The sequence below is a fragment of the Lepidochelys kempii genome, chromosome 3 (assembly GCF_965140265.1).
Source record: "Lepidochelys kempii isolate rLepKem1 chromosome 3, rLepKem1.hap2, whole genome shotgun sequence".
Classification (NCBI taxonomy): domain Eukaryota; kingdom Metazoa; phylum Chordata; order Testudines; family Cheloniidae; genus Lepidochelys; species Lepidochelys kempii.
The window spans coordinates 37,128,554-37,141,783 of NC_133258.1; the positions used below are offsets into that span (position 1 = coordinate 37,128,554).

Sequence of the window (13,230 nt, forward strand, 5' to 3'; positions counted from 1 at the left end):
CTGCCACTGGATTTCTGGACGAGTTTCTCAAAGAGAGCTCCAGAATCCTACTTAGTGAATCTAAGCTCTGGAATCCAAGCTGGAGAGAGACAGAGATACCTATTATCAGTGAGTTGGGAATAAAGATTTTTTTCAGATGTTCATGGGCATCTGCTTAGAAAGGAACAGTATTTATATATTCTTTTACTTTATATGGGTGCATTTGAATTCATGCTTTCCTTAACAATGTGAACAAACCTCCCATGTTAATATATTTTTGACATGTAAGCCATGCCTGCTTGGTGTGGTGCTCTGTCCTCCTCTAGTGGTGGCTAGACCAACTAGAGATTGATGAATCTGCTACAGCCATGGCTGAGAGAGCTCAGCCTTTCAGCTCAGACAATAGAGTTCATGCATTAAGATACAGAGGTCCCAGATTTGATTGCTGCTGCTGGCAACCCAGCTGGAGTATCAGCATGACACATGGTGGCCCATAGAGGGAACTGAAGGGGGAAACCTCTGAAGCCCAGAATGCACTTCCCTTGCAAGGGAGAGCAGAGTATGTAAGGCATGCCTGCTTGGTGTGGCACTCTGTCCCGCTCTAGTGGTGACTAGGTCAAATAGGAATTTATAAGCTTGCTAAGAGAGGGGCTCTTTTAGCTCAGGCAGCACAAGCTCCTGTATCAAGCACCAAAAGACTCAGATTCAATTCCTGTTGCAAAGGGTTTCAGCATTGCAGACAAAAAATTATTCTTTCAAATACATGAACCCAGCTGATTGACTAAATCAGACAATGAGGACTTTTGGTTGAAGCACCTAATCAAAATATTTTTATTTATGAGCTTATTTTGCATGTTCTTAATACAATATTTTTTTCAAATGTCTTTATAGTAGCATTCCTCTAAGCTAATAGTCAGATTTGAAAATAATTACCTGGTATAAATCCATTAAAGTTAGTGGATTTTTAACAGGGATAAATTTAAGCTAATTATATTCTTATTTTAAGTCACATAGTTAATCTATATACCAATTGATGCAATTTATCTGTTACAGACATTTTGTACACTTACAATTTTAAAAAGTTTTAAAAGTAAAACAAATTGAAAAAAAAAACCCATCCAACAACAAAAAAATCTCTACAAATAAAAGTACTTTTTGGAACTTAAATGAACTCTATCTTACTTAAATTATGCCTTGCAGACACTGCACCCTGATGTGAAAAATAGAACTGCTTAAAAAAACCCCAGAACAATCAAATGAGTTTCTTTCATTTTGCAATCTAAGTCCAATCATGTAGAACTCAGAGGTGATATACAGTGGAATTTGCTTATTATGAACTCAGCTACACAGACACCTATGTTTTCAGTGAAATGGAGAGAAATCCCTGAATTACTTAACTGCATGTCAGCTGACTTACACTCATTTTATAGTGAAGTTTCACCACTTATTATATAAGGTTTCTTTCCTTTATAATTGGGTTTCACTCTGCTAAACTCATGGGAATGCAGTAATTTATTACAGGCTAATGCTAGAAATGACAATATGGTGTGGCAGAGGTCCTCCAGAGCAACACGTGCTGTTCTGAAACTGGAGGGAGTGAAGAGATACCCTGCAATCAATACAGGGAATAACAGGATCTCCTTACAATGAAGATTTTAGTGAACTAAAATACTTCATTATAAGAAGTTTTCAAATACTTCAGTTGATTATTGTTTGATAAATATACAGAGAAAAGCAAAACTAGGTTTGAAGGCTACTATTAATTCCCATCTTCATTTTAAAAAAAATTATAAGGACGTTCTATAATTAAATCCCCAAATGGCATTTGAAAACATTTTCTTTACCAGTTTCAGATCATCTTAATGCTCTTGATTTCTCATCTATTTCTTTATTTCTGTTTGTTGACATGGAAGATGGGAAGAGTAGACAGGTGTCTGCAGTCAGGATCACATTTTTCTGAGGTGATCTTGGCTGAAATATTTTTTTTTTATTCCCACTGCGCCTCCCTCCAAGACTCCAGGTTACGGTGGGGGAGAATACCCAAGTTCTAGCAAGTTTTGGGCAGGGGGAAGTCCCAAAATGGAAATAATAACCACGTCCCATTTCACATCTCTCCTATTTTACAGAAAATCTATTTTATAAATGTTTTAGAGATTTTTAATTTTTTTTATCAGGACTATTACTACCTGCATTCCCTCATATGTAATGGTAGCTTTGTTAGTTATGAGTAACTGTACAGAATTCAAAGGGAGAGACACATTAAAACAAGAAGGCAAGATTTGGGTTTAAAGGACACTAGTGAAAATCAGGATACTTCTCTACATGAGTTAGTGAAATTGCAATATATGGGTAGGGGGGAAAAACTAACTGGGCTCAGACTTCAACACACACACACACACACCCCATAACTGGGATCAGACTTCAAAATATCCTAAAATAGCATCAGTATACATAAAAATGTAAGCTTTAAAGTCTGGAATCTCAGGACCTTCCAGTTATAGAAGCAAATGTTGTGTGTCTCATAGGACACCAGGAATTTCCCCTTTTCAATAGTAAAGAGCACTGCACTCCATCCTCTACGTACTTTTCTTACAGTCCAAAAAGGATAGACAGCTGTCCCTAATAGGGCAGATAGGATTTTCTTTTGCGTTGGAGAATCACTAGCAAGCATAAGACTGGCATAAGTTAATTCTGTGCCACCTGCTGCTGCCAACCCCTGGAGTAGTGGACATTCTGGAGGCTGTCAGAGGCACAGGGAGGCACAACCAGAGCTCCAGTGATTCTGTGAGCGGAACAGCCCCCGGGGCCATTCTAGCTATTGAAACAGAGACCTGAAGCTGTTGAAACTGACCTCCAGCTGCTCCTCGGGATTGGAAATTTGGGGGAGAGGGAGAGGAGTAGAGAAGAAATATGCCTCTGTCTTCTCCTTCTGTGCCTGAGAATTTGGTCCCCTGGTTGTAGCTCTGCAGAGTCATGAGATATTGGGTGTTAAACTTCTAACTGCTGCAGAACTTAATATTGTCTGTCATGGGCGTTAGGCCAGTGTAAGTTTTATTAGTGTGGGGGGTGTAATTGCACATTTAATGGGATAGAAGGAAACATTTGGTCTAAAAAAGAGAAGGCTGAGATGGGACCTGACAACAGTCTTCAAATATGTTAAGGGTTTTTAATAGATATTTAGGTCAGAAGGGACCATTATGATCATCTAGTCTGACCTCCTGCACAACGCAGGCCACAGAATTTCACCCAACACTCCTGCAAAAAACCTGTTATAATGAGGACGGTGATCAATTGTTCTTCACATCCATTGAGGATTGGGCAAGAAGTAATCAGCTTAGCACGCAGTAAGGGAGATATAGGTTGGATATTAGCAAACAGTTTCTAACTATGATGATATTTTAACACTGGAAAAATTTATCTACAAAATTGTGGAATCCCATCATTGAAGGTTTTTAACATATTAGAAAAACACCTGTTAGGGATGGTCTAGGTTTACTAAATCCTGCCTCTAGAGTAGGTTGGATGACCTCTTGAGGTCCCTTCCAGCCCTACTTTTCTATAATTCTATGATTTTCAGGGTGGGTTGAATTTTAACCAATGTCTATTTGATGCTGATGTTCAGTGGTATGAATTTTCAGTAATAGGAAAAGTGCAGGAAAGAGAAATGTGTGGGTTAAATTAAATAAATCACGTTATTTCATTTAAATATATGGTTATCACCACTACATAAGTGATATGACTGTATGTATGTAAATGTATGTATTGAATGACACCACACCTGTGTACACTAAAATATACACAAAAGCATCCATACCCTGTAGAAAAATAGTCTCCAAAGGCACATTTAGCTTCTGGGTTTAGATAGGACATTTAAAGTTAGGCAAGCATCCAATGTCTTGAGAATGGACTTTAAAAACTATTTACTAACTTACTTTCTATCTGCAACAACAACACAACTGTGCTAATTACAACTGGCTTCTGAAATCTTTTAAAAAAATCTTTTCTAACACAGTAGTTTCTCTAGTGAAATCTGGGTCTTAGAGGCTATAATTGAGAAATTTTAATCTCTTCCAGAAATTAAGGTTTTTTCCATTTTAATTAATTTGCTCTAAATTTCTATCATTATCATTTATACTGAAGTGTCAACAGAAAGGAGGTTAAAGTGTTGTAGTTGAGCTTTTGTGTTTTAGATAATGTATTCACCAAGACTGACAATTAAGCATTCATTTATTAAAATGTCAAGAACATTAAGAGTCGAGTCTAAGATAGTTTATTTCCCACTTTTTTTTTAATGAAAAAGCAACCATAGAATTTGCTGTAAGGATAGATCATCCTTGAAATTAACCTTGCCAGAATAGTAAAAGAAGGACTGAGCATCAAATTAGCAATGGTAATAGTCTGATGAGAAAGAAAACACCTCTTTTTAAAAGGCACCAGGAGTATCTACATCAGAAGCATGCAAACATTTTAGCCTGAATGTGTTTGAGAAGAGGACAAGGAGACAGAATCAATACTTTGGGGCAGATTCTCTGCCTTATTTTGCTACCACTGTGCTGTTCAGATGGTACAAAGGCAGCAAAAGCCACCCACCATGGAGACAGAGTTGCATTAAAGCAATACAGGCCCCTAGACATACCCCCACATAGCTGTGCTCCTCCAGGCCCTGCCCAACCCCACTCCCGAATTGTTGCCTTGCTCACTACTTGAAGTGATAGTGACAGGAAACCCCTCCCGCCTTCCCACACTGGCTAGGGCAGCAGCATGGGGCTCTCCCTCCTACCAAGAGTGGCAGCAGCTCTTCTCTTTCCATCTTCAACAGACCAGGTTAGAGAGTATCTGCTTGGGTAGGTGGGCTTGGACTCCAGCACTCTGTCTTTGGTGATACACAAAGTACTTATTTGGGGTGGCATCAGCAGAGCCCTTCAGAGCAGTGGGGGCTTGGAGTTGACACCCCACTGTGATGCATGTGAACATTCTAGCCAGAATATGAGTAATGGCCCAGGCTGTGATTCATGGAAGCACGCAAGGGCATGTGACCAGCTCATGTAATAGTGGATTCCATCTTGTGCCTGTACTTTTCCACTAACTGTGCTGGACACTTTACTTGGAACACTGAAGTTCCCTCCAAGTGGCAGAAGCTATAAAAGGGGGAAGCAACATTATCACTTGGCCTCACTCTCCCCATAACTGAACAGCTAAAAACATCTCAAAGACTGGACTGAGGAGATGGTCCCAGGCTGAAGAGATTTGAGCCTGTGTATGGAAGATTGATTGACTGTTTGTACCATCAGAGAGAGACACTACTTGATTAAAATCCTGTCTAGTGTATAGAACTTAGATTGTGATTTTGTTTTATTTTTAGGTAACCAATTTTGATCTGTACGCTATTACTTACAATTACTTAAAATCTATCTTTCTGTAGTTAATAAATCTGTTTTATATTTTTTACTTAAAACAGTGCGTTGGTTGAAGTGCAAACGGAAATCTCCTCAGGAACCAGGGCTGGTGCATTGTCCTCTCCACAGTGAAGGAGGGGCGGTTTCATAAATAAATTTAAATGGGTCAGGCTTTTGACCAGGGCAAGATGGTACAGCTCTGGGGTCCTAGGTTGGAAAGCTGGGGGGAACTGGCTGAATCCTTTCTATTGTTGGTTCATGAGTGGCTGTGTGAGAGCAAGACCTGGGGAGGATTGCAGTTTATCCCAGTCTCAGAAGGGTGAGAGAGGGCCCAGATTGGTATGCCAGAGGGCCTAGCGGTACCCCAGCTCCAGGTTGCACCATCACATGCAGTCCCCAGTGGGCACAGAACTAGTGAAGCATGCTGCTATACCTTCCTGCCCACAGCCTCCAGTACAGAGGGCACATAAGTGATGGAGTGGAGCATCATGGACAGGGAGTGTAAGTGGGAGGAACGTGATGCTCTTTGGCGAGCCCCAGCTGTCACACAGGCCATTGGAGATAAAGCCTGCTGGTACAAGTTTGACCAGTCTCCATGATGCTCTAAACTGGCCTGGGACAGATAAAATGGTTGTTGGATCTCAGATTATCTGAATTTTCCCCTCTCCTAGGCTTCCTTGAGTGACTGTGTTGGGAGGAGGAGCCATCCTTTGCTAGGCACTCCACTACACTAGGCAAAGTTAGTTGAGCTCCTAATCTGATTCCTCCTGCCCCTGGGGATTTGCCCCCAGCAGGTAAGCAGACAATGAAGCAACAGCACGTGGTGGATTGGGGAAATGCTGAGCAGCTGATCAGAGCACATGCAGCTCACATCAGAGCTGCTCCATGGGCTGCAGGAGAAGTGATGCCTCTGTCTACCTCCCTATATTGACTGATTCAGAGACTTCTATTTAAAAACCACACGGTATGGCTCAGGGAACACATATAGTCAGATATAAATTCTCTTCTTAACACAGTCAGCTTGGAGGGCCACATATGGGATACCAGTGATTCATACTGGATACCAGTGATTTCTCTTTGGACAGTAAGGATAACATCTGCCTGTCTACCCAGCCATTCCTAATGCACCCAACTCCTCTTTTAACAAAAGAGTTTTTAAAGGGGGAAAACATGTAAAAGTCAATTATTGTTTTACAAAAACGCAACAACCCAGTTACTTTGCCTAGTGCAAAACTAAATAAATAATATTAAAAAAAGAGACGTTACATGATACATGAAAAGAGATGTTACATGAACTGCATTGCTCTTTGTAAAGATAGGACTACATTCTGAATTGTAATGGCTGTTTATTACTTGTAATCTAGTGCACCACTAATATGTAGCAATGAACTGAATTTTAAATTCATTGCTACACAAATTACACCCAAAATACAGTCAGATTAGACTAACATTCTAAACTACACGTTAACATCACTGTTTTAATTAAAGGTAAATATTTCTTTTTAAAAAATGGCTCATAAAATGGTTTTCTCCCACTAAAAAGTTATAAGATACAGACTTCATTATGGATAGTTGTTTTATTCATTGTTTATATGGCAGGAACTAATACTAATATTTCTTCAGATTGGAAATATTTTAGAAATGTGCTCACTACAGAGATGATCCAAATTCTAAGTTATCTAATATTTATGCAGGAAATAGTTACAGATTAAGAACTGGTTTTATAGCAATAGATTAACTATTTGTGGGCTGGTCCCTGCTAAATCAAATTAAGCTGAGTCTATCATTTATATTGTTAAATGTTAGGAAATTGTAAGCTACCTTGGTTAAATGATGTAGTCTATAATTCTCAGAAGACCTACCTTGTGAACTTTAAATAGAACCTCACAGAGGTGATAGATTTTTTCAGCTCGTACCCAGTCTAGTGTGCTTACCTGTAATACCAAAAACAAAAAACAAAAATACCACACCATTAAAAGGACATGTTTTTTTATGGCAAGGATTTAAAACATTTTAAGAGATTTCACTAATGATTGTTATGTTGGATGGTTTAATCAAATGCCAACCAGTTTCAATTAATGTATTAACCTAGTATCCGATATTAAGGAAAGAGCTCCTAATAGCATCCTGCTTTCATTAGTGCAGTATCCACAGTATTCTTACAATTAAAATTGTAATGATTTGTTGTATTCTTACTTTAGCATGAATGAAACCCCTTAAAATCTCTGTTGTAAGGCAAATCAGTATTGTTTATTTTATAGCATGCTTAGCCAAATAACTGTCTCAGGCCCTCATTCATGAAGGTACAGGTCTACCATGAGTAAATCTGATTGACATCAATGGAACCAGTGAAGTTCTTACAGACAGGCCTGTACTTAAGCAACTTACTGAATCAGGGCCTTAATTTGCATGTTAGAAACTGAAAGGAACAACTAAGTTTTTATAATAGATATAACTGAAAGGAAATCCAGTCATATAATTGTTTCTTATGGCGTGTCTACATGGCCCTGTAGTGCAGAATTTGGAAGTGTGAGTTGAAGCACATACTAAAGTGTTCCATTGAAACTGCCCCATGTAGAGCCAGCTAGCACAAGCTAAAAGGTACCACATTCGTGTTAGTGTAGTCCTGTTTCAAAAAACACTATATTGCCTTTTAGTTTGTACTTCAGAGCATGCTGCCAAGCCATGTAGACAAGCCTGTGGTAATCATAGGATCATAGAATATCAGGGCTGGAAGGGACCTCAGGAGGTCATCTAGTCTAACACCCTGCTCAAAGCAGGACCAATCCCCAACTAAATCATGCAATAATACTACCCAGTAATAGTAACATACACTGAGGTGGAGTTTTTTGTCTTTTGGTTTTGACCCTGTGTTCTGTTGACACTGTAAGACAGAAAAATTTGCCAACTTGCAGTGATATTGGGAGGGGTTTTTTTAAGCCCCAACTCTGAGAGTCAGATGATTACATGAGAACCTCTGCTCTCATTTTTTAAAAGAGAGCAAGCCTCTAGTCCATGTACAAGAAGGCAAAAATGAGAACCTTCAAGGTTCTTAAACACAAAGCAAATAAAAAAATCCAACTTTTTTTTTTAAAAAATCACGCGATACGCCCAATCTGATGATTTTTTAAGGCCCAGTTCTTGGCATAATTGACATTATTGTCAGATGGCCATCTTAATTGGAACTAACAAGCAGCACTGTTGACTGTCTCAAAACCGATCTGAGAACTGAGTTACACTTTCATCCCTCATAGGAGGATTTCTGGTTTGAGGTTAAGGAACATTGGAAGGGAATCTAGTATTGCTCCTGTCCATGCTGTATCTATTCTGTAGGTAGAGGGACTCATCTTCTAGGGTTCTCTATTTGACACTTTTCACAATTTAAATATTAATAAAAAATAACTTCCATACACTGCATGAAAAAACACTGCTTACATAATTATTTTGTAGCAGTTTTATCAGCAGTTCTTCAGGAGCAATAAAGCTCAAGGAATATTACTTAATATTTATTTGTCAATTTGAAATCTAGCATAATTAGTTTTTAACAAAATTAATTAAAAGCAATTTTTGATATCACATCTGTCCCTGAGCCCCTTTATAAAAAGCATGTTATTTTAGAATCACTTTAGCTCACGAAAGCTTATGCTCTAATAAATTGGTTAGTCTCTAAGGTGCCACTAGTACTCCTTTTCTTTTTCCTAATTTTAAAACAATTTCAAGTCTCTTCTTTCACATGCACCAAATATTGACTTTAAGCTTTTCCTTTACTACTGTTAGAAGCCAGCAATAACACAGGAACAGCGGTGACTAGAAGTTACTGTTGAATCTGATTGTGAAGGTAATATTACACAGAACATATTTTCAGTGAGCCAAATACTGCCGCTCCTTGCTTAGTCCTTATTTATAGGAAAGTTCCATTGTCTTTGATGGAGGCTTGAATAAGGAGTGACTAAAGACTACAGGATTTGGCCTAAAATAACTGCTTTATTAGGTGACTTTCATGCTTCTCACAGAACAGCTCTCTACACCATAAACTAATGGTTGACTCATTACTTCTTATCAAGTCACTGGAAGGAAAAGAATCTTCTCCTGAAAAATTAGAGCTAGGAGAATCCTTAGTTCTTGTTAGTGGTCAGAGGAAAAAAATAAGTATGAGAATCTATTTATGGGTTTAGTGGATTTCCATTTATTTCCCCAGACTCCTACCTAGCTGCTGCTGAATGGCAGTTGCATTTGCCTATGTCTTTTGCTTTGGTTCTTAAGATTAAACAGTTATGAAGAAACATCATGTCACAGAACAAAAGTTATGCAGAAAATATTAAGGGGACTACAGCTACAATAGTGTATTATAGTCTAATCCTAATCCAAACCCCGCTGAAGTACATGGAAAGAGTCATTAACCTCAGTGACCTTTAGCTCAGGTTCTGGAAACCCTCATTGCCAGACAAATATTTACAATCTGGAGTGTATTCAGAAAAAAAACAAATATTAGGGAGTTTGTGGGACAGATTTAGGAGGAAAGAATAAATGGTTGTAATATGCTATACGGAAGCTTTGCTAATGTGATAACTAAGCAGAAGTACAGTAGAGATCAGGAATTGTATGAAGGATACAGATACAAAGGATGAAATCCTGACCCCACTGAAGTCAATGGTATAATATCCAGTTGATTTCAATGGGTGTAGGATTTTGCTGAAAGGAGAGATAGAATTATTTAGCATTTCAACCAAATGTAATTGGTTAAAAGGGAAAAATAGCTTTACATCAAGTAATATTCCTGCAGTGAGCTGTTCTAACCTGTGGTAAAGAGATGGTAAAAGCCCCGAGACTTGGAATTAGGGCTGCGAAGCGATTAAAAAAATTAAATGTGTTTAATCGCAGTTTTAATTACACCGTTAAACAATAAGAGAATACCATTCATTTAAATATTTTTGATGTTTTGTACATTTTCAAATATATTTAATTCAATTATAACACAGAATACAAAGTGCACAGTGCTCACTTTATATTTATTTTTATTACAAATATTTGCCCTGTAATAAACAAAAGAAATTGTACTTTTCAATTCACCTAATGCAAGTACTGTAGTGCAATCTCTTTATCATGAAAATTGAATTAACAAATGTAGAATTATGTACAAAAATAACTGCATTCAAAAATAAAACAAAATAAAACTTTAGAGCCTAGAAGTCCACTCAATCCTACTTCTTGTTCAGCCAAGCGCTCAGAAGAGCAAGTTTGCATACATTTGCAGGAGATAATGCTGCCTGTTTCTTGTTTACAATGTCACCTGAAAGTGAGAACGGGCATTCACATGGCACTGTTGTAGTTGGCTTCAAAAGATATTTACATGCCATATGCACTCAAGATTCACATGTCCCTTCATGCTTCAACCACCATTCCAAAAGACGTACGTCCAAGTTGATGACGGGTTGTGCTTGATAAAAATCCAAAGCAGTGTGGACCGACACATGTTCGCTTTCATCATATGAGTCAGATGCCACCAGCAGAAGGTTGATTTTCTTTTTTTGGTGGTTCAGGTTCTGTAGTTTCCACATCAGAGTGTTGCTCTTATAAGACTTCTGAAAGCATGCTCCACACATCGTCCCTCTCAGATGTTGGAAGGAACTTCAGATTCTTAACCCTTGGGTCAAATGCTGTAGCTATCTTTAGAAATCTCACATTGATACCTTCTTTGCATTTTATTAAATCTGCAGTGAAAGTGTTCTTAAAATGAACAATGTGTGTTGGATCACCATCCGAGCCTGCTATAACATGAAATATATGGCACAATGCAGGTAAAACAGAGCAGGAGACATAGAATTCACCCCAAAGGAGTTAAGTCACAAATTTCATTAAGATATTATTTTCTTAACGAGTGTCATCAGCATGAATGCACATCCTCTGCAATGGTGGCCGAAGCATGAAGGGGCATACAAATGTTTAGCATATCTGGCAAGTAAATACCTTGCAATGCTGGCTACAAAAGTGCCATGCAAACGCCTTTTCTCACTTTCAGGTGTCATTGTGAATAAGAAGTGGGCAGCATTATCGCCTATAAATGTAAACAAACTTGTTTCTCTTAGGCCATGTCTATACTACCCGCTGAATTGGCAGGTAGTGATCGATCTATCGGGGATCAATTTATCGTGTCTAGTGTAGACGTGATAAATCGATCCCGGATCGCTCTGCTGTTGACTCTGGAACTCCACCACAGCGAGAGGCGGAAGCCAAGTCGACAGGGGAGCAGCCGCCATTGATCCCGTGCCGCGAGGATGCGAAGTAAGTGATTCTAAGTCTATCTAAGATACGTCGACTTCAGCTATACTATTCTCATAGCTGAAGTTGCGTATCTTAGATCGATACCCCTCCCAGTGTAGACCAGGCCTTAGCGATTGGCTGAACAAGAAGTAGGACTGAGTGGATTTATAGGCTCTAAAGTTTTACACTGTTTTGTTTTTGAGTGCAGTTGTGTAACAAAAAGTCTAAATTTGTAAGTTGCACTTTCATGATAAAGAGATTGCACTACAGTACTTGTGTGAGGTTAACTGAAAAATACTATTTCTTTTTAATGTTATTTTTACAGTGCAAATATTTGTAATAAAGAAATATAAAGTGAGCACTGTAACCTTGTTGTAATTGAAATCAATATATTTGAAAATGTAGAAAAACATCCAAAATATTTCATAAATTTCAATTGGCATTCTATTGTTTAACAGTGCAATTAAACCTGTGATTAATGGCGATTAATTTTTTTTGAGTTAATTGCAGGAGTTAACTGTGATTAATTAACAGCTCTCCTTGGGACATTTAAAACTAAACCAGATACTAAAAAATGTACAATAGTCTTGCACTAGTAGGGAGATGGAGTAAAATTAATAACTAACTTTATGATTCAGACACAGGATTTAGTTGTCTGTTTAGGCACTCATGGTTAAGACTGTGCCCTAAAATAGAGTGTGACTTCAATCTCAGGACATCACTTTGGTTCTTGTATAATTACAATTAGTAATACTTAGCATTAAATAATGCTTTTCATATTCAAATCACTGTGCCTGCACTCATTAAATTATGCATAATTTTTCCCTTTAATTTCTTTGCAAGGAGGAACACAGATAAATTACAGTCTGTTGGTGTTTAATTGTTTCTATTACTTCAAAAATAAGGTTGCACTTATTTTTCAATTAAAGGAAATATGAAAAAAATAGACCAGTTAGGTACTCACAGTCTTACAGAAATCACTTCAGTGCTACTTTCTTAATCATATTGTAAAGGTATTACGGAATTATGGAGATGCCATGTATCTCCAAAATTAAGGTTGCATTAAGAATTACACTTGAAACAGGGATGAAACTATATGCTCTCTCTCTTTCTCACTCTCAAAATAAAAAAATAAATAAATAAACAGAACAGTGTTTACTATTCAAATTTGCAGTGCTTACTTTGAGTAGAGTACTGTACACTTGTTGTAAACTTTTACTCTGAACATAACATCATCTAATTTATTTTGTGTTAGTAACTTTTGATGAAGAATGAGTTGAACAAGGTATTTTGGCAGGACAAGCCACCTGAGGCAGAACTGACAGAGGAGGCATTCTTTTTCAAAAGGACAGCCCTACAGCTCTGACAGGTATGACCTCGGGCTTCACCAGATGAGTTATAAGTTCCCAGAGTTTGTATCCTAGTTCTTGGGAAGTCTGCAGAAGAGAGTCTGCTCTCCTGTAGAAGTGCTAAAGTTTGCTGGAGGAGAATAATCCTCCTGTGAAAAGCTTAAGGTGTTAGGAGTAAAATCCTGTCTTGGCCTTCCTGGAATCTCTAGAAAGCCCCTTTTTGCCCAATTACCCACAATCTAATG

The 13,230-nt window shown here is 38.1% G+C and overlaps 1 protein-coding gene across 1 annotated transcript in view; it reads right to left on the reverse strand.

The window, feature by feature from the left end:
• Window positions 1-13,230, reverse strand: part of SNTG2 (syntrophin gamma 2) — a 529,846-nt gene that overhangs the window by 62,459 nt on the left and 454,157 nt on the right. Inside the window, exon 13 of the mRNA XM_073336143.1 lies at window positions 7,238-7,309. Coding sequence (XP_073192244.1) covers window positions 7,238-7,309 — 72 coding nt within the window. The remainder of the gene's footprint in view (window positions 1-7,237; window positions 7,310-13,230) is intronic.